The sequence below is a fragment of the Mytilus galloprovincialis genome, chromosome 7 (assembly GCF_965363235.1).
Source record: "Mytilus galloprovincialis chromosome 7, xbMytGall1.hap1.1, whole genome shotgun sequence".
NCBI lineage: Eukaryota > Metazoa > Mollusca > Bivalvia > Mytilida > Mytilidae > Mytilus > Mytilus galloprovincialis.
In genome coordinates this window covers 78,912,821-78,935,578 of record NC_134844.1, presented here as the reverse complement: position 1 = coordinate 78,935,578, position 22,758 = coordinate 78,912,821, and the positions used below count along the sequence as shown (strand labels likewise).

The following is a 22,758-nucleotide window of genomic DNA, read 5'->3' as shown; positions in this document are numbered from 1 at the left end:
TTTCGGCTTGTCTTGGATATTTACATTGCTTTGAATATGATGTTTAGCGGTAAATTTTCTGAAATGAAATGATTATTTTTGAACTCTTTATTTATTTTGGAACTAGCAAATGCATCTTTATGTTTTGAGGGCATATAATTATATAGACTTCCCAGTATATTCATAGGTAATACAAATGATAGCATGTCATATTTGAGAGAGGAAAAATTATACACTGAAAAACATGCCATTTTTTTAGTTTTTTTCTCCTGAAAATTATTCCGATTATGCAATTCTGCTAACAACAAATATCATTTATTCTCCTATAAAAACACACACAATGTCTTCATGTACAGTTTAATTGATTCCAAAGTCCTTAGTAATTGACTTGGTTAGCTAAAAAAAATAACAAATCTGAGGCGGATACAAAACTTTTTTTTATAATTAAGGACCTCTGACTGACCTAAGGTGAGGGGCTGGGCTTGTGTCAGTCGTGCTTCAGTGATTCCCTGTATAATCAACCATTTTCTCCCCTGGATCAGCCTATGTACTAAGTGCACGAGTTTCCTGACAAAATGTCCACTACCATCCTCCAGTAATCAAGCACTAGTAGAACAGTCGGTGGCGGATCCAGAAATTTTCATAAGTGGGGGCCCATTGGCTGCCTAAGAGGGGGACTGATCTCGTCACGCTTCAGTTATTCCCTATATAAGCAACCAAATTTTTTTTTCTCAAATGGGGGGGGGGGGGCACCCCCTAAATCCGCCTCTGACAGTGACAGTGTAAAACCAGGAATGTTTGTCCATTCTCCCCAAAAATTTGTTTCCGCAAATTCACGCCAAAATTTCCACTTCTAACCAGGGATAGAGCAGTAGAACAGTGACAGTGTAAAACCAGGAATCCATGTCCATTCTCCCAAAAAACTTGTTCCTGCCAATTCACATTCTCCCCCCTTTCATTTTTACACCCTGCATGTTCACACCCAAAGTCTGTTTACACCCTACATATTTGTTTTCTTCAAACATTTGTCTAATCTAACTTTATCTGTTTATTTAAATTTGGTCAGACAGTGGCCTCCTGTCTATTTGAGAGTCAATTGCAATAACACTTTAATAGAGTTGGACTCGTAACCCGGAAGAAGAAAATGCTCCTTTTTTTTTTTTTTTTTAAAACTCTACATACATGACATACATGTGTTGTACATTGTACATGTACTAAGCCAGAGCATGGAATTGTACATACACATGTACATTTTCATTTTTTAAATTACAAATGAAAGTGAACCAACGCCTGGTGAATCTGTAGTATGAAAGTCCCAAAAGTTGTGACTGACATGACTCAGTGATCAAACAAGCTGATAGATATATAGATAAAGACAACACGACTCAACAGCAATGATACCTTTACTACATGCAGTGTGGCAGTGAAATAACAGCGATTGCAACATCATGAATATTGTTGTATATAATTTCGATAAATCAATGTGAGCTTCTATAGATCTGTATTGCTACTCTTTATTTGTTTATGTTTCAGATAAAATCATGGAAATTTTAATCTCAAGGTTGTACTTATAATGTCAGACATTGATGTGGAAGGTTCGGATGATGAAATTATAGTTGTTACAGAATCACCCGAGCGGCACATTGATATTGACGTGGAGGCAGTGACAGACGAAGAATTATTTCCAGATTCCGAGGTTGTTAAATTAAAATTATTTAAGATTAAGACAATCAATGTTTTATATCATTTATTTTATTGGAATTTGTTTTGCCATTATATTTCAATGTATGTGCATAGCTGAAATGGTAAAATATTCTCTTGTATGATTTTAAATTTTAGTTTCTTGTGTATAATTCGGAGTTTAGTATGGCGTCCATTATCACTGTACTATTATGCATATTTTAGGGGCCAGCTGAAGGACACCTACGGGTGCGGGAATTCTCGCTACATTGAAGACCCATTGGTTGCCTTCGGCTGTTGTTTGCTCTATGGTCGGGTGGTTGTCGCTTTGACATATATTCACCATTTCCTTTCTCAATTTTATTCCTAGACAAAATACTTATAGCCAATCAGAGGATGTGTTACATTCAGAATGGATTATTAATCAATAATTGTTGTTGTATTTTAGGGAGAAGACAATGATTCAGATGTCAGTATCGTGTCAGAGGTCAACGTAGAAGACAGTGATGATGAAGATGTAGAAGTAGACGTAGACACACTTCCAAATCATGTAATTGATCAGTTTATAATCTTTAATAGAAATCTATTATTTTGCCCTTGTCATTTCGCCCAAAATTGTATGGCAAGTTTATGATGGTAAACAAGTAACAACTTTATTTCAATGTTGACGTATTATCAACTTATGTTGATGTTTGAAATCATGAAAAATAAGACTGTTTAGGTACATGTTGAAGTTAATGCCTTTATATTGAAAGGCAAACCTGAATGGCTCTCAGATTTTTTTAAAGGCTACTATGAAATCATCTTTTGGGAGTCCTTGGCCTATGTCCCAGAATAATGCAATTGGGTTGACTCATACATTTTTTTTAAGCTTCAAAAAAAATAATATTAAAGAGCTAATATCAATAACATATATACATATTGAGAGACAAATCATAACTGATTCATGGACAACAATAAATTATTTCCTAGTCCTACATCTGAATTTTTTCTTTATCATTAATCATGTTCATATAATGTGGATGTCTAACACATTGGAGACCACCTAAACTTGATCTGGGATTAATTCATTTAAAAAAAATTGTAAAACCAGCTGGTACGTAAGGTGTTCATTATATTTTCTTTTTACAAGTGTTCTAAATATTTTGAAACTAAAAATCGCCGGAAAGGTGGAATTGAACCACTCTGACGCTAATCAGCTACAGGTTTGAAGCCTGCACCCCAGACCACTGAGGTTCATTCCGGCAATGGTAGTGGTTACTTAAATATTTATATACCCACAAATTTTCTGAGTTTCATCAACAAAGCTTTAACATATTTAAATATTATTAGAATAAAGTTTGCAAATATTTTATGATTTTATTGTGTAACAGTATAGATTGATAACTATGTCTTGGGAATGTTAAAACAATTTCATTCAATAAAGGCTTATTTTGTGAATTTATGAAATCTCTACTTTATGGGGGAAATGGCTTTTTTCACAAATATTAAAAAAAAATCTAGAGTTATTTCCCTTGATGGAAATGACATAAACTGATAAAGTGAAGATACAGGTAACCATCTTAACTGATAAACAACATAAGATGAACCTTGAACTCCAGATGTTACATCAACATTTCATTTCCAATCAGTAATTTTATTTTATTAGAAATTTTTATTTTTTTTAACCAAATATTTGTTTTTTGCATATATTTTAGGTAATATCATAAAGATTTTGGAATTTTTTTTTAATACTAATTTTTATGGCAGACACTTCAAAATTGTATCTTTGTAAATAAATTCAATTACAAGATTGTATATTAATGGTACATGTACTATAAATGTTATTTCTATTTTTAACTTATTATCTTTATTTAATCTCAAGGGGGTGGGGGGGGACTTGAACAAATAATTTTTTTTTAAATATAATGCATGTAAATAATGGTGAATGCTTAAGTGTTTTAGAAAAACAAGCTGACATAAGTTTGATTATGAGAATTGTCAATTTTAAAGGACAATAGGGATGGAGGATGGGTCCTGATCTTGAAACTTAAAGTTGCCTCATAATATTATATTATATATATATATATATAGTTCTATAAGCTTTTTGTAAGAAGTTATATATTTTAACCTCTGAAAACAAGGTAACTAGGTGCTTCCTTATCTTTTCAATTTGTTTTTGTCAAGCCTGCCGCAAAAGTAGTAGAACCTAGACAGAGGGATTATTAATAGATATTTTTTAGACATTGATCAATTACTTATTCATATATATCTTCTTAAAAATCAAATTGTAATATCCAGGGCAAATTTTTTATCCCCCCTCCCCACCCCCTCTATTCAACTGATCAATTTCTTCTGTTTTTTTTACCGAAGTAAACTAAGTGAACCTGGGGAAAAATCAAACATCATTGATAAGTAAATAACAAACAATGAGTTTAACTTCTGATTGAGAAATTTATTATCTTAACAACTGGTTCAAGCATACATAACCTCATTTATTTTGTTAGGAAGAAAACCAACAAGTGCTGCCATCTGTTGGAGCAGCTACAGTTGTGGATTCAGGAGCTCAATCATCCAGGTCAACATTACCTGGTGTTATTACCCTGCCACCACTTCCTAGTCTGAATCTAGAAACAAATGCAGAGACTTCTGTTGAATCCATAACTAACATCACCATACAATCAAATGCTGTCACAACAATGGATTCTGTCCACAATATCACAATGCAGCCCATCACAACATCCTCGTCAAACTCTTTATCTACAATCTTATCATCATCATCTTCATCCAATCAACCATCAACATCTGTTTCCATGGAAACAACAGGTAGTAGTGTTCCTCATTCTGCATCTAATCAACCATCAACATCTGCTGCACCAGTTGACATGGGAACAACTGAAAGCGGTGGTTCTAACTCTTCACCTAATCAGCCATCAACATCATCTGCTGCATCTGTTGCCATGGAAACAGCAGGAAATGGTGGTCCTAACTTAGGAGCACCTTCAACACTGTCTACAGTATTATCTTCTGTATCAGCCACCAATGCTGTGCAGGTTATTCAGGGACATACAGATTCACCTAGAGATTTCAGGTCACCAAAACGACGGAGGATAATGACGCCAGAGAAACCTGGTGGTGGTGAACCAGAGGACGAAGGCAATGTATGATCACTTTAAAGTTTGTAGCCATGTTCAAGTTCAAACAATAATTCCTGCTATTTGCATTAAATACCTGAAATATTGAATCATCTGAAAAATGATAAGAGCAATCTTTTATTCCATTTTAGGGGAAGGGGAGATGGGAGGAGAATTGCCAGTATTTTTGTTATTCATGATTATATAAACTATTAGTTTTAATAATACCAGGTAGTGGCTTTACAAGAGTTTGTTTATTTATTGACATCAAGCATAGTATAAGTCATTTTAAACGTGTATAATTTTTCCTTAATTTTCCTTGATGCATTTAATTCCTCTTAATTGCGTCAAACAATTGTTGGCAAAAGAACAAACAATTTTGCGATAAATGGTACTATGCACTTCTGTATTTTGACGTTCAATTATGAAGAATCAAATTTCAAGTATGTGCAGATATTTTGACACTGCCAAGTTTTAGTTGTACAGGAAAAAAATTGTGCATTATTAAAATTTTGAAATATAAAAAGCTCAAAAACCTTATAAAGAAGTCTTAGACATTTGTTACTTAGCCTTAGGAGAAAAAACATTTGCTATCCAAATAGTATTTATACAATTAAAAATGCACAAATACATTTTGTTTCAGTGCTGTCCTATATGTTTTGAAGAATGGACAAGTTCTGGTAATCACAGACTAGCTTCATTAAAATGTGGCCATCTTTTTGGACAGAGGTAGTTATACGCTATAATTCTACATATAAACTTGTGATTAACTTTTGTTGATATGAATATAGATATGTGAATATGTCAAGGAGACAGCAATTCAACATTAAAAAAAGATCTTGAAAACATCTTACTCCATGATTGAAGATAAGATTGTGATAAGGAGAAATATAGATTTCAAGGATCTGTTTTGATGGCATTGTAATTGGAAAATGTAGAAAAGTAGGAACAAATAAAATTTCAGACTTTCATATGTGTATTTCAATAAACTTTAAGAACCAAAAAACTAAATAAAAAAACAAAGATTATTAGTTTCAAAATTCTTATGGCAAGCAAAACAGATTTATCTGGTCTGTTTGTGCATAAATTCCCTCGTGGTTATTTTAAACATTTGCAGGTAAGTTACAGATTTTTGAAATGTAATATCAATGACAATGTAATTTATTTTTAGTTGTATAGATAAATGGTTGAAAGGTCAAGGAGGAAAGTGCCCTCAGTGTAATTCTAAAGCTAAAAGACAAGACATTCGAGTGTTGTATGCTAAATGTTTAAAGGTTGGTACGAATATGATAATATTCAGTATAGGAACATTGTAGCTTCTGGTTTTTATGCCCCACCTACGATAGTAGAGGGGCATTATGTTTTCTGGTCTGTGCGTCCGTTCGTCCGTCTGTCCGTTCATTCGTCTGTCCGTTCGTTCGTTCGTCCGTCTGTCCCGCTTCAGGTTAAAGTTTTTGGTCAAGGTAGTTTTTGATGAAGCTGAAGTCCAATCAACTTGAAACTTAGTACATATGTTCCTTATGATATGATCTTTCTAATTTTAAAGACAAATTAAACTTTTGACCCCTATTTCACGGTCCACTGAACATAGAAAATGAAAGTGCGAGTTTCAGGTTAAAGTTTTTGGTCAAGGTAGTTTTTGATGAAGTTGAAGTCCAATCAACTTGAAACTTAGTACAAATGTTCCCTATGATATGATCTTTTTAATTTCAATGCCTAATTATATTTTTTACCCATTTTCACAGTCCATTGAACATGGAAAATGATAGTGCGAGTGGGGCATCCGTGTACTTTGGACACATTCTTGTTTGATTGTTTGTTAGTTTTTTGCCATGATATTTGGAGAATTATTTTCATATTGGACTATCCTGGTGGGGTCTTCTGCCTCTCAATCTTTTGAAGAGAATGCACATGTTGGAGGAATTAATCTTAATGGTTTAGCATTACCTTGAGTTTTTATTCAAAAATCACTTTATTGTTTTTACCATGTTTACCTACAAGTTCAATATTTAGGTTGTAGATACTACAGAAAGGGATAGAGCTCTCCAGGACTTAGAAAAAGAAAAAGAGGGCAGGAGGAGAAGTGAAATGGAGGCTGCACAAATAAGAATGCAGTATCAGATGACTGTCGGAGACAATAACAAGCTACGGACAGAGATTGCAAAGTTACGAGAACAACTACAAAATGTCAGGTAAAGTTTTGATAGAGGCTTATACATCTTAATATAAATATAAGGAGATATGGTATGATTGCTAAAGAGATAACGAGAACATTACAAAATGTCGGGTATAGTTTTGAAAGAGATGTGTTGATAATTTACTTATCTTAATATAAATATGTGGTATGATTGCCAATTAGACAACTCTCCCCCACAGACCAAATGATGTAGAAGTAAACATATCTAGGTCACTGTAGTGCCTTCATTATTGAGCAAAATCTGTAACTCCTATCAAGCTACAAAAGTCCAGAAATAACAAATGTAAAACGATTTAACCAGAAAACTTGCGTCTTATTTTAGTTCAAAACAATACGACAAGTAGCAAGAAACAACAACAACTGAATTAATTTTCATATGTTCAGGGCTCTGGGTTCTGTTTCTTCAAGTTTATATACAGATACATTCAATTCACCTTTTCAGAATCTAAAGGACTATGGGTAATCTCATTGTTCGTACACCAAAATGAAAATAATGTTACGTCAATGGTTGAATTTCTATTTATCACGTTTTAAACCTATCACCAAGTTTTGGTGTATGCTTTTCAAAATATTTCCCAGAATGCATTAGATTCTGAAACGGCAAATTACTTTTAGGCCTGAAAGTTATCGTTTGAATATGTGTGAAAATGTTGAAAATCTTTACAAATTCTTCTAAATAAGTAAATTGTTTTTATTTCAAATTATTCTCTGTTTTATTTTTGCTGTTCAGTCTAAGCTCACCTGGGTCTATGCATATCTCCATTCCAAAAATGTTGACTAGAACTGAAATTAGAAAAATTGTTATTTTTGAAAATCATGAACATGATGAAAATGAAACACATTATTTTGGAAAAACATGAAAATAAGACACATTTTATTATTTTAAAATCCACATATTATTTTTATTTACAGATCACAGCCATCACAGATGTCTATAAATTCATCGCAGTCAAATGTATCAGATAATCCTACGTCTACACAGAGTGATGGACAGTTTATCTTGGACAAAACAATCAAAATATGGGATGTGAGTTAACACAAAATTAATTAAAGCTTGTTTTCTTGCACTGTAAGAGATACCACTGAATTTGCTAGGATTTCTATTTTACAAGGGCCTTGATGGCCAAGTATATAGTTCAACTACTGTTCCACAAGCCAATCCATACTGAGATTGTGATTTTGAACCCCACATATTAATTGACTAGTTTTATCAGCTATCCTGCCAAATGGTGGTTGTTCTCAGGAGACTTTGGCTTCCTCTTAACAATAAAAACTTACTGGCACCAAATAGCCAATAGGTTTGAAAGTGCAATTAAACACCAAAAATCAATTTAAATCAAAATCTGTTATACCATCAAATGAGAGAAATAATTTTGAAGGAAATTGAAAAAGAAGGGAAATCTTGGTTTTGATTAAAGTTGATAAATGAATAGAAAATAGAAAAGTCCAGAAGATGCAATGAAAATTGGTAAAAGCAGACATGTTTTCTATGCAAAAACATGATATCTAAACTCCCTCATGATCATTATTAGATTGAAAAAATTATTTCTTTCAGGGTGGGAACTGTCGTGTGATGGCATACAGTCCATCATTAGCCACACTGGTTGTGTCTCAGCCGTCAGCAAGTTCTCTCTTTCCAGGATTTGGAATTAAGAAGGTGGGTGTCTTGTTATGAATACTTTAAATTTATAGGTAAATATAGATTTTATAACTGTAAATTAAGTAAATATTGTGTGCATTTGTTATTGAATAAGTCTGGACAAAAATGTGAGATTATTTTTTTTGATTTCAGAAATATTGTGTGTAGAAATATATATATTAGATATGAAATTATTTGCATTTTTACAGGAACTGCAAATCAGAGTCCTAAATTTTGTTATCAGTCTTCATGTTACCATACTTTCCTGTGTGAAGCATATTTAGATTCATTCTTAATCAACTTCTTGTTTACCGATTTCCTTTAAACATTGGTCTCGTAAGTTAGCTATGTACAAAGCTATATTCATATTATATTATGATAAACATGTTCTAGTCCTTTTGATTTGCTACTGGACGTTAGGCATTTATCATCATCATCAAGATAGCAGTAGTCCAAAGATTACATGTAAACTTGTTTATAATACAATACAATACAATATGGTGTATTTCAAAAAACACTCTGTCACATTGACATGTGAAACAAGAGGTAAATTACAAAATACAATCACATACAATAAATAAAATGATTTGTTCGTTTTAGATAAGTACGCTGGATTTCAAAACTTCTCAGTATTTAACTATCCACAGTAAGACTATACGTGATGTAAGTTTCCATCCTAACGTTGATGATGGTATATTACTGAGCTGTGCTTTAGACAAGACGGTCAAGATGACCAGTGTTATAAGTAATGCTGTTGTACAAACGTAAGTTTATTGATTAAAACAAACATTTTTACTTATGAGCATATCGGAAAAGGAAATTGTATCATTGTTTTGTATATTTCGTGTGTTTAAGAATACTACAAGATTATATTTTAACACTTTCACTACTGAATTTATTTTTTTCGCAGGATTCTCTGGCAGAAATTTATTTGCATGAGCCGTTTGCCTGACCGGGATTAATTTGACATGTGCTACAGCAAAAACAACCTCGTAGTTTTGGTCATTGAAAACTCAGGAACCGTAGCAAGTTGTGCGGTCAAATTTTGATTAAATGTAGATAAATATCATAGGTTGAGCGTCCGTAGACTGTTCATAGAGAAAGAAGCAATTTACCTTGAAAACGTGTGTCGATAACGTAGATTGATTTTTTGTCATTGCGTACTGTATATCACCTTCACTTACATTCCGCAACATTTCTTATGCACACGTGTGTTTCAAAATGCTATTTCAATGAGCCACTGAGTTATTTTCCTTCAAAAACTGTTTCCGTTTTCGTTTTCTTGGCAAAAATACTTGTAAATCGAGACTGTCGTTCACGTAGATTTTGGCCACCATTTGTTTACGGTTACGAAAGAAGAAAGATAACTCGGGTTCGATAACGGACAATAACTCTTCCAGATGATTTGTATAAATACCCCCAGCGTTGATGTGTCATCATGAACTAATTAATAAAAGTTTTTAACTGCAATAATAATCGATGGTACTTCCTTACTTTATGACTTAACCCCAGTAATGCATTAATTCTTCCACATGTGAATGAGATGAAGCTTTCTAATAAATAAAAGTATTAAATTAAGCCAAAAAGTGACTTTTTTTTCTAAATCCATGAAATTTCCAATAAATAATATAATATAAAAAATATTTAAACATAAATACCGTATTTATTCTATTTAAAGCCCCCCTTCTAATTAACGCCCCCTACCAAAAATCGTGCGTTCAGAACTTTTGAGTTCTAATAAACGCCCCCATTTTGTAGTTAAAAAATAAAATTGAAACTTAACCATTACAATATTGCAAAGACATCGACCCGGTCACTGAGAAACATGAAACAAAAATCAATGATGCCCATGTTTTAATCCACTCCGATAATCCAACACAGTGTGTACAAGTTCCAAAAATAGATCTGTCAGTTACACAGTACGCTGTTGAAATTATGTTCCATTGATGTGCACGCTTGTTCATTCAAAAATTTTAACAAATTATTTGAATTCAGGTAAAGGTCAATGAAGTAAGGTACGAAATTCGTTTCTCAAATTGACGCTCCCCTTTCGGAGATTGTCTTCGCCCCCGGGGTATTTATTAGAATAAATACGGTAAATGTATTACAGATAAGCAAATATTCAGCTGTTTCTCAAGAAAAAGAGCCTAGTGAATATATTTTTTTGGGAAATTTTAAAAATTGAAATCTTAACTATGTAGTCAAAATTTAGGATGTATAAGATAACATAAAATTGACAAATACATCAACTGATGTTTGTTAAAGCAGCACAAATAAATACCAAAATCTGACAATTAATATTTTAAATTTATTTTCATCATAGTTTAATTTATTAATCACATAAAGTACAGGCAAAGAAGATCATATTATATGCTGACAACTACTGGGTACTGTTTTATTTAAAATCATGATATGCACACACAGATGCAAGTCAGTGAAAACTATTGCCAAAAAGGGATTAAAATACATGTTTTACTGCAGAATGCAGTTTTAAAATTCATTGATGGAAAGCTACATCAGGGAGCTGATATAGTTTGTAATAACATTTGGAAGCTATGAAATTTGTTTTATTTTCAGTTTGTTATGCTGCCTTGAATAGGAGGATTCATATCATAAATTCTAATTTTTAAATTGAGTGAGGACATATGGAAACTATTTTTTTTTTTAATTTTCTGTTTATGTTGTTGGGCTATTGTTGGGCTATTTAATGGAATGGTTTGTCAAAAGGTAAATAAAAATAACTTGAGTGAGGTTGTTATACTATAACCAATGTTACCAGTCTATTGATTAATCTATTACATCCAGTAGCAAGTGTTACTTACATATACATGTAAGCCTATATATATTAATGTGGTATGAAAATCCTGCTTACAGGTACTAGTCCCATAAACGGTGTTAATTTAAGAAGCTGACTTACAAGGTAACAGCCACAAGACCCTTAAATAGTCCCATTATCCCATTTCGAATTTGATCAGTTTTTAGCTCACCTGGCCCGAAGGGCCAAGTGAGCTTTTCTCATCACTTGGCGTCCGTCGTCCGTCGTCGTCCGTCGTCCGTCGTCGTCCGTCGTCCGTCGTCGTCGTCGTCCGTCGTCGTTAACTTTTACAAAAATCTTCTCCTCTGAAACTACTGGGCCAAATCAAACCAAACTTGGCCACAATCATCATTGGGGTATCTAGTTTAAAAAATGTGTGGCGTGACCCGGTCAACCAACCAAGATGGCCGCCACGGCTAAAAATAGAACATAGGGGTAAAACGCAGTTTTTGGCTTATAACTCAAAAACCAAAGCATTTAGAGCAAATCTGACATGGGATAAAAATGTTTATCAGGTCAAGATCTATCTGCCCTGAAATTTTCAGATGAATCGGTCAATCGGTTGTTGGGTTGCTGCCCCTGAATTGGTAATTTTGAGGAAATTTTGCTGTTTTTGGTTATTATCTTGAATATTATTATAGATAGAGATAAACTGTAAACAGCAATAATGTTCAGCAAAGTAAGATCTACAAATAAGTCAACATGACCAAAATGGTCAGTTGACCCGTTTAGGAGTTATTGCCCTTTATAGTCAATTTTTAACCATTTTTCGTTAATTAAAGTAATCTTTTACAAAAATCTTCTCCTCTGAAACTACTGGGCCAAATTAATCCAAACTTGGCCACAATCATCTTTGGGGTATCTAGTTTAAAAAATGTGTGGCGTGACCTGGTCAACCAACCAAGATGGCCGCCACGGCTAAAAATAGAACAAAGGGGTAAAATGCAGTTTTTGGCTTATAACTCAAAAACCAAAGCATTTTGAGGAAATCTGACGGGATAAAAATGTTTATCAGGTCAAGATCTATCTGCCCTGAAATTTTCAGATGAATCAGTCAATCGGTTGTTGGGTTGCTGCCCCTGAATTGGTAATTTTGAGGAAATTTTGCTGTTTTTGGTTATTATCTTGAATATTATTATAGATAGAGATAAACTGTAAACAGCAATAATGTTCAGCAAAGTAAGATCTACAAATAAGTCAACATGACCAAAATGCTCAGTTGACCCGTTAAGGAGTTATTGCCCTTTATAGTCAATTTTAACCATTTTTCATAAATTAAATTAATCTTTTACAAAAATCTTCTCCTCTGAAACTACTGGGCCAAATTAATCCAAACTTGGCCACAATCATCTTTGGGATATCTAGTTTAAAAAATGTGTGGCGTGACCTGGTCAACCAACCAAGATGGCCGCCACCGCTAAAAATAGAACATAGGGGTAAAATGCAGTTTTTGGCTTATAACTCAAAAACCAAAGCATTTTGAGGAAATCTGACGGGATAAAAATGTTTATCAGGTCAAGATCTATCTGCCCTGTCAATGGTCAATTGACCCCTTAAGGAGTTATTGCCCTTTATAGTCAATTTTTAACAATTTTCATTAATTTGGTAAATTTATGTAAATTTTTACCAAATATAGTTCTCTGTTACTAGTGGGCAAAGTTCATTATAGATATAATTGTAAAAAGCAAAATCGTTCAGTAAAGTAAGAACTTCAAACACATCACCATCACCAAAATACAATTTTGTCATGAATCCATTTGTGTCCTTTGTTTAATATGCACATAGACCAAGGTGAGCGACACAGGCTCTTTAGAGCCTCTAGTTTCTCTTTAGAGTCCTTTATGACTTGGCTTCTGAGAGAAGCAGCAATTTCAATACCATTTCAGTCTCTTTTTGAACACAAAAGATGTGTTTCCTAGTGCAAAAATAGTTGTTTATATGAGAATTATAAATTACAATAACAATAGGTACTGCCACACTGGTCATTCATCTTTTGTGTTTGTATGCAACATGAGGAGGAGTAATTTATTATGTTCCACATAATTTTCAAAACAAAAAATTGAACCCCTATTGTTTTCAGAAACATACAGGAACAGTATTGTTTTACAATAATAAATAATGCCATCTTAAGAATAATCTGTAGAAACAATCAACACGTTATGTTTTTCACTTTGAAAAAAAAAATCACTTCCCTTCAGCAAAAAAAAAATATAATTTTCCCTTCCCTTCTAAAACAAATATTATTTTTCACTTCCATTCTTTGACAATGTTTTCTTTAAAAAAAAAGAATAAAAACAATTTGTTACATAAAAATAATTATCTTGGCATCTTTCAGTTGTTTTACTCTCTGGCAACAGAATTTGTTTTTCAAAACAACTTTAAAAATTTTTGTATGCTGAACCAGACTTTTATAAAACCTCTGTTACAAGACGAGATACATCATGGAAAATAATTTACACTCGATTAAAATACGAATAAGATTGCAGAATATTGTCTCATCTTTCTAAACCACTTTTCTTTTAAATAATAAATCTATGAGATGTGAAAACACATGTTTTTATGAACCGCAGTATTTATAGACTCTCCATTTTTGTCAATATCCCGTTCTATTTTTAATGGAAGTTGACTTTCGTTTTGTCGACCTAGATACTGCAGTACTGCCTTTCAACAAATAGAAATAAAACCTGTAGCACTGCAGACTCCTAAGAGTGTCTAAAACGATGATAAAAGACTCTGATTCAATCGGTAATGAAAGGTTGACTGTCAAACGGGAGCGAGAAATAATAATTTACAGTCGTGCACCTGATGACGACAATCAAAGTCTCAATTTCAAGTTGTTTTACAAATATGCTTCTCACCAGTCCAAAATTTACGTTCATACATTACTTTTGTACAAGTTAAACGACTTTAAAGACTGCAGGTTAAGTTTTCTAAATGCTTCAACTTGAAATGAAACTCCTTACCACGATTATTTATGATTCCGCCATTTTGTTTTTCACACGGTTTTTGTTCTCAACAATCTTTGAAAAAACATATTTTCACAGCGTTTTTACGCCCGATACTAAAATATAGAATGCATTTGATGTTTATCATAACATTTATGGAGCAACTGCACCAAGAAACATGTCTAAACGTTATTTTTACTGTTTGCACTGTGACCGTCTAAAAATAGAAATCTAGGTATCCTTAAGGATAATTTCGCCCTCAGCTCCGTGGTGCCAAAACGATAATTTCGGCTCGCGCTCAAGGGTGCCAAAAGGATAATTTCGGTAGGAAAGGATTAAAGCTTTTAAGAAATGATGTTCTTAAGCAAATTTTTATGATAGACTTTTCATTATAGATTATATATGTTGTGTTCATACAAATAAGTTATATTCTCATTTATATAAGTGTTTAAATAAGAATTGCATATTGTTAATACTGTAATTTCTTTAGGGATATTCCATTCAAATACTTTTGATAACTGTTATTTGCATAACAATACAAATTTATTGCAATCTCCTTCTTTGTAAAATATTTATTTTTATAATTGCATATGTCTAAAAAAAACAAAAAAAACATTTCATGTTTTTTTAAAAGCATGCAAATATTTGAAATTTTGATAGAAAGTGTAGCTGTACTATTTGAAAAAAAAACATTTGCCAAAAGTTATCAAGGAAAAGTCCTTTTAGTAACATTTTAAAACTGTTATCTCTTTGTTTGGAACTTTAGGGTCATTGATTAGAATTTTAATTACTATTGAATTTATAACATAAGGGAGCTACCATTTGATTTTTATGGGGGGGCTAGGATGAAATTTGAAAAAAATTGGCAGGACAGGAGTTCTGAGTAAAAAAAAAAGGCAGGATGAGACACTTTGCAAAAAAAAAAGGCAGGATGACAATTTATGAAAAAAAGTCAGGACAAACTAATAAAAAAAAGGCAGGACCGAATAGAGTGAAAAATAAAAAGGAAGGACAGATATTACAACTAAAAAAAAAAGGCAGGACAAAATTTTTCATCCTAGCCCCCCCATAAAAATCAAATGGTAGCTCCCTAAGATTGATTGATTTGTGGTTTTTAACGCAACTGTCAGAACTACTGACTAGACTGTTGTGGCCAGTGTTTATTGGAGTATCCTAAAGAGAACAATAGACAATTCAAGAGCATTTATTTGAACATGGAATCCACTAGTCTGGGTTTACTGTTTTACTTCTATCTGTCCATCCATCCGCCAGTCCGTACATCTGTTCCATGAATATTTTTCGTCGCAACTTTCTCAGTTACTACATTGCAAGGATTTTTTAAATTTGGTTTCAGGCTTTATATGAGTAATTTATACTGTGCATTGAGTGATGCATTTTCAGATTCATCACTCAACAAGTTCCTGTTAACCTTATACTTTTAGCGGACAGGTGTATCATTAGTGAGCAGCAGCCCACAGATTCGCTTGTTTTTCCCATATTTTTTGTGCATAATTCTGATCTTCATTTATAAGATAAAATTCACTTGAGAAAAACAATTTATGAATGATTGTTATCTCAAAATTTGCAAATATAACCCTCGATAATCATGCACCATCATTCCTTACTTCTTATTTAATAATGACTCGTGTATTTTACAGATATGAAACCCAGTTACCGTCCTGGAGTTGTGTTTGGAATGCTGATGATAGAAACTTCTTCTATGTTGGCATGCAGAATGGTCGTGTGTTAGAGTATGATATACGTAACACGATTGAGCATGTCCAAGAATTGAATACTGAAGGAAGTAGGTCACCTGTAGCCTCACTTCAGTATGTACCTAGTGATATGAATGCTATGTTTAGGTAAGTGTTTGATTTGGTTCTTTCCCACTAAGATTTTCTTATGTCATGAATGTATTTGTACTGAATTCTTTATACATATGTTTTACTACAGAACACATGTATTAAAAGATTTGAAATTTTTTTGTAACCTCTCTAATTGTATTTGTATGCTGTCACAGAAGGGGGTATCAAGTGTTACTCTTGTCCGTCTGTAAGAAATTTGTTTTGGTACTCTTACTGTTGTTTGGCTCAACCAAATATTATGAAATTAATACACAATGCCTATTACCACAAAACACAGATGAGGTTGAACTTGGTGGCATCACTTTTACAATTCTCTAGTTATACTCCTTTATAACATCATCGAACATTAAATGCAGTTCATGTGTGTCCCATGGACTCATTTATTTTATATTGACATAATCTATTCATAAATCATTTATTGCAGAGTTTTATTATTTATTAGATACCAATTTTCAAAGCTCTCATTGGAACAGAGAAACCACAAATTTAAATGTTTGAGGAGCTCCAAAATTTCTATTGGAATATAAGCAGACTTTGGCTAATCAAGAAATCAAATATCAACAAATATTCAATTTTTCCTCTATCCACAAGACTAGGTATCAGAGAAATTAAAAAAAAACACAGTACAAAATATCTGATACTGCTCTTAACATTTGCTAATAACAATCAAGTTTTAACTGATATCCAAAACAGTTGAGCCAATACTACAAAAAACATTCACCTCACAGCAAATTTTAGAATGGTTTTAAACCATCTTTGTATTATGATTATAAATTTTATATTTCAGATGTGGTGGTCTATTGGTAGGTCAGCTTGATAAAGTTAGTTTCTATGAGAAGAAACAAGACCAACACAAACTACATATATTACCTGTTGAGGGTAAGGTTATATAAAGTTGTAAAAACATATGTTAGTTATAAATCTAGAGTTATCTCCCTTTGGCCAGCATGAAATTTTATTTTTTTTTTAGTCACCTGAATGCACTGGTTCATAAAAGAAAAATGTATTACATATGTCACAGAAAAGAAATGTTAGGCTAGAGATGACTCCCGGATAGGTGACTTAATTAAAAAATGAAAAAACAAAATTATTTTGAAAATGTGTTTTTAAAAATTAGCACAAACTTTCAAATTTTGACAAAAATGGTCTGTATTATTTGCTCTCTAGTTAACCATCATGACAGATGGAAAGAAAAAAATATTTTATTGCAAATGTATCATTCTATTGCAGTTATCTGTAATAGAAAATTAATTGATATGACAAAATCTGTGAATAGGGAAATTATTCTATATCAATGAACAGAATTCATTGAGTTGACCTGGAAACAAAAAACTACAAGAAAACAAAAAAACAGATCTGCACTATAGGGATGATGAAAAAAAATGTAAATTCCTGGGGATAGGTTGATGTAAAAGATACCTATCTTTTGTCAAGAAACTTATATCAGGGGTGTGGAAATGCTATGTCCGACTTGCCCGACTCGTACATTTGAACAACCGGACAAGTAATTATTTTTGTCTTGGTTGCCCGTGGACAAGTAAAAAAATATACAAGACAAAGTTCAAATTCAAGAAAAACATTAAATTAATTTCAAAACGTATAAAGATGTTTAATTTATGTAAAAGAAACCGATGTTCAGCAAGTATAAACATCAATGTTCATGACGATAAATATTACATGATACCGGAAATAGATCAATTACCAAAATAAATAAAAATAAGTATGCGAACCCGAGTCGCGTAACATTGCATTGGCTTTGTCCATTGACCCGGGATTGTCGATTAGGTTTTGTCCATCATATACCGGAAGTGTCATTTCTTTAAATTTTGTATCGAGATCAGATTGATAAATACTTAATAAAAAGCTGGGCAAGCAAGACAAAAAGAGTCATGAGTCGAGTAGAAAACCTTAAATGCAAATGGAAGACACACAGTATTAAAAAAAAAAAAAAAACGGAAGCGAGAATTTCAGACATCGTGCATGATATCAGATTGCCCCTGGCTATCTATGGAAATTCGGAAAATAAATTAAGTTTTTGTCTTATTTATAGATGAACGGTCAACATTATTTGTTGTCAAAGTGGTAAATAGAAGGGACACTTTAATAGTGCCCATCAAGACAATAATAAATAATCAAGAAAAAAACAAGTGTGTCATTTGAGAGAAACACCACAAAATAAATAGTTTGTCTATTATTTAGTTTACATATCTTCAATCACTGTCCTCAAATTTAGTGTATGTACCTACTAACTGGCTACAATTTTTATTCAAAAACTGCTGAAAAATTGTCCTTTACGTGTCATTTCATTGGTTGGTTTGCTGTTAGGTTTCTGTCCCATTGATGTTAACCCATTTCATACTTTCCTAATTTTTTACACATATAAACAAATGGATTTCATTTGTTTGTGATGCACAACAGTGCTAAGTAAGAATGATATATTAGCTAACAAGAAATACTTCAATATTTATTGGGATCATCAGGGCAAGTAAATTTTTTTCCGGACAAGTACAATTTTTAGTTTTACTTGCCCAGGGACAAGTGCTCACAACAAATATTTCCACACCCCTGTATATAGAAAAAAAAACATTTCTGATACATTTATATGGCTTATCAGGGATTTTACAAAATTCCATGCAATATTTTGAGTGCTTTTGTAGGATTCATAACAATACAGGGGTATTATCAAATTACTAAAACTGCTTGTGATTTTACAGAATCCCTGAATATTTCAGTAATTTATATTAACTCCTGATTTTACAAATTTACTGAAACATAAATTAGTTGAAAAAAACTATCTTGAAAAAAATCACAACATGTTTTTATTGTTACTTATTTCAGGTAGTCTATCAAGTCAGTGTTTTGAACCAAATACAAGACATTTGTTGTGTAGTTTCAAACCATCACAAAAACATGCTGCGGTTCGTCATCAGTTATGTGAAATGAATTGTGTAAACATTAGTGCTGATCCTACAACATTAGATATGTCATGTTCCTGTGATATTGTACAAACATTCCATGCGGGACGTACACAAACTTTACTCAGTAAATCTGTGTTATTACCTCATCCAACTATGGAAAATAATATGCTTGTGTGTGCTGGAGAGGAGTCTACACAATCGGTAGGTATCAATGTCATATATTATTCAATTATTTGAAAAGAAAACAAAATGGATTTTTTACTGTTTAGAGTTTTCTTTTGACAATCTACGAAATAAGTTAAAGAGTAAAATTTACAAAATCTTCCAATATAAATGTTTTATTATTTTTCAACCTTTCCTGTACTTAGGTATTCTCCTATACAGTTGCATTGTTTGGAATAAGTTACTGTTAATCATGTTAACATAGTTCATTTTTATGCCATTTTTTCTTTTATAGTCTTGTAACAAAGATAGGCAAAAGATATCAAAGGAATATTCGAACTTATAAGTTTTTTAAAAACCAACCAGCCATGCCATGGCAAAAAAAAAAAAAAAACACCAATGGTAATGCAAACAACAGAACACAAAACACAACATAGAAAACTGAATACTGAGAAACACAAATTGCACCAAAAACTGCTGGTGATCTCAGGTTATATAAACTTTAAGCAGATCCTGCTCCAAGTGTGACAAACATATTGTTGTTCATGTTAGTACAAATTCAGTGATAAGTCTAATTTGGAATTGTAGTTAGAACAGATACTTCATCATCATCTGTGAAACAGATATTTCATAAAGGTTAACCAACTCATGATGGAGTCTGTAAAATGTTTAAGTGATATTTTCCACTTCATCACATAATTTACAGAAATATACAAAACAGAACAAAATTTGTTTTAGAAACAATTTTTATTTTGAAAAATGATTTTTATATCTGAATTTTAAAACTTTTTGCTCATTATCACATGTGTTTTTTTCATGTTCTCTATTTTCATTTCAGTTGCATATATGGGACTGTGGGAAAAGTCAGCTAAAACAGAGATTACGGACAGATGGTGCGGTATTAGATATCTGTGCAATAAAAACAAATAACATGACTTATCTTGCAGCGCTGACAGACAAAATCCTTAAAGTGTTTAAATGGTGCTAGATGTCTTTCATTTTAATCCAAAATGTGTTCATGATTTTATTGTTATGAAGTAATACTATATAATTGTTGTTATTACAGTCCATCTCAAAATTTCTTATAAATTTAGTAGATAAAAGTGTTTCATTTTGAACTTAAAACAAATGTATTGCACTTATTCTTAAACTGAAATAGTTTAAAATAGAGACAAATCAGTTTGAGTGAACATTTTAGAATTGTTTCACTCCTAAAAAGACACTAACAATAAATTTTTTACTCAATTATTTTTTGTAAAAATTTGATACTCAAGAAAATAAATGAATCCACAGTATTTTTTTCTGGATTATAAAATTATAAATGAATTGTCATTTAAGGAGATTGAAAGAACAATTGAATTTTGTTAAAACAATAGTATGAATGATCTGTTGTATGTTTAAAAGTGTATGGTTGTAAATTTTGCTTGAACTTGGAAGGAATGCAAGAGAAAATGTGTTTTATGATTTGTGCCTGTGCAAAGTGTATATGTAAGTGTCTGCATAATACATGTAAATGGCTTGGACATAAGAATTACACCAGAAACTACCTGTATACAAAGGTCATAATTTGTTAAAAAAAAATCCCTGTATAGTAGAGGAGTGGAAAAATTTATAATTCAGAAATGTAATGTTATTCTGTTGATTCATCTTAAATTATGTGTTAATAATTTTTCATGGATTTCAATGGTTAAGGTTTACCACAATTTAAATGACTACCCAATTATCAATTTTCTATATTCTTGCTTGCAAACTTCAGCAAATTCAAGGATTTTAAATCTCCACATTTACAGAACTTTTCCCCAATTCTCTCAACTTGTACCTTGGAAAATAAATGAATCTGAATATTTAATGTTATGTCCTTAAACTCATTTGTACTTTACAAATGAAGTATGGTATCCCCTCATTCCATATTGTACATGTTTCACAGTGTATTTATTGTATGTGTCATTTATGTGTTCAATAAACTTTTTACCAAAATATCATTTTGTGTATCTTATAATGCATAATACCAGGAAATGATAAGTAAGAAATGAAAAATCTTTTATTTTTTTATTAACTTATATAGAAATAGGGAGCTGTGATAAATTTGCCAATGAGACAACTATCCACCAAAGACTACACGTCAATGATAAGAACAGGTTAAAGTGAGGAAAAAAAACAAATTTAACTATAAAGTCAGCTGTATAATAGGCAAATGATGACAAAAGTGTGGAATAGTATGAAAGATTTCTTTTTTTAAACCAGCCTATAACCTTGTTTTGTTAAAACAATTACATATGTACTTGGTTGTTTTAGCCATTGGCCTTCATCAGAAAATGCCTGTACCAAGTCAGCAATATGACTCCTGTCACCAACTCGTTTGATGTGCTGGTCTTATTACTTCAATTATGTTTAATTTAATATGTTCTCTTGGAAATACTACAGGAGAACAATAACAACAGACAGCAACCTATTGTAACTACTGGGTAACTGTCTCAGATGTACTCTAACCTTTTTTGTTTAGGTTCACACCCCATTTTGTGTTACATAATGTATATGAATAAAATGATAAGTCGTTTATATATCATTGACAGATGTCCATATTTATCTGTACATTGGAGTTTATCAAACTTATCATATACAAGCATGTGTCTATGAAGCTGATTAATATTTTGCATTACAACATCTGCCTTTTTATCAATGCCAAATGATATGCTTGAGTGATAAAAAGATGTTCTGGTCATTTTTATGCCCCACCTACGATAGTAGAGGGGCATTATGTTTTCTAGTCTGTGCCTCCGTTCGTCCGTCTGTGCATCCGTCCATTCGCTTCAGGTTAAAGTTTTTGGTCAAGGTAGTTTTTGAAGAAGTTGAAGTCCAATCAACATGAAACTTAGTACACATGTTCCCCATGATATGATCTTTCTAATTTTAATGCCAAATTATAGTTTTGACCCCAATTTCATGGTCCACTGAACATAGAAAATGATAATGCGAAGTTCAGGTTAAAGTTTTTGGTCAAGGTAGTTTTTGATGAAGTTAAAGTTACATCAACTTGAAACTTATTACACATGTTCCCTATGATATGATCTTTCTAATTATAATTCCAAATTATAATTTTGACCCCAATTTCGCGGTCCACTGAACATAGAAAATGATAGTGCAAGTGGGGCATCCGTGTACTATGGACACATTCTTGTTAGATAAGTCTTTCCCAAACCTTAAACTTAATAGGTATGAATCAGTATTCATCTTATTTCTAGTATACACATGATGGCATATGAAAATTCTAGAGTTATGTCTTATAATAGATATTTCACTTACAAGAACAGAAAATGTACATTAGAAGAAACAATAAAATTGAGAATAGAAATGGGGAATGTGTCAAAGAGACAACAACCCGACCATAGAAAAAACAACAGCAGAAGGTCACCAACAGGTCTTCAATGTAGCGAGAAATTCCCGC

General features: G+C 32.2%; 1 protein-coding gene and 1 non-coding gene across 3 annotated transcripts; one reads left to right on the top strand and one right to left on the bottom strand.

Annotated features, from left to right (window-relative positions):
• Position 1: 1 nt before the first annotated feature.
• On the top strand, positions 2 to 21,293 carry LOC143083739 (E3 ubiquitin-protein ligase rfwd3.S-like). Of its 2 annotated transcripts, none has more exons than XM_076260031.1 (14): positions 2 to 49; positions 1,513 to 1,675; positions 2,108 to 2,209; positions 4,146 to 4,799; positions 5,416 to 5,501; positions 5,944 to 6,046; positions 6,786 to 6,964; positions 7,882 to 7,996; positions 8,525 to 8,626; positions 9,209 to 9,372; positions 16,027 to 16,230; positions 17,021 to 17,112; positions 19,072 to 19,352; positions 20,152 to 21,293. In XM_076260031.1, the coding sequence occupies exons 2-14, from the start codon at positions 1,553 to 1,555 to the stop codon at positions 20,299 to 20,301; spliced, it is 2,355 nt and encodes a 784-aa protein (XP_076116146.1). In that variant the 5' UTR covers positions 2 to 49; positions 1,513 to 1,552; the 3' UTR covers positions 20,302 to 21,293. The 2 variants fall into 2 exon arrangements, with proteins under 2 accessions (XP_076116146.1, XP_076116145.1); XM_076260030.1 differs by having other exon boundaries at positions 37 to 166.
• On the bottom strand, positions 2,819 to 2,905 carry Trnastop-uca (transfer RNA opal suppressor (anticodon UCA)). The gene has a single exon. It is a non-coding gene; the product is annotated as a tRNA-Sec (tRNA).
• Positions 21,294 to 22,758: the final 1,465 nt, after the last annotated feature.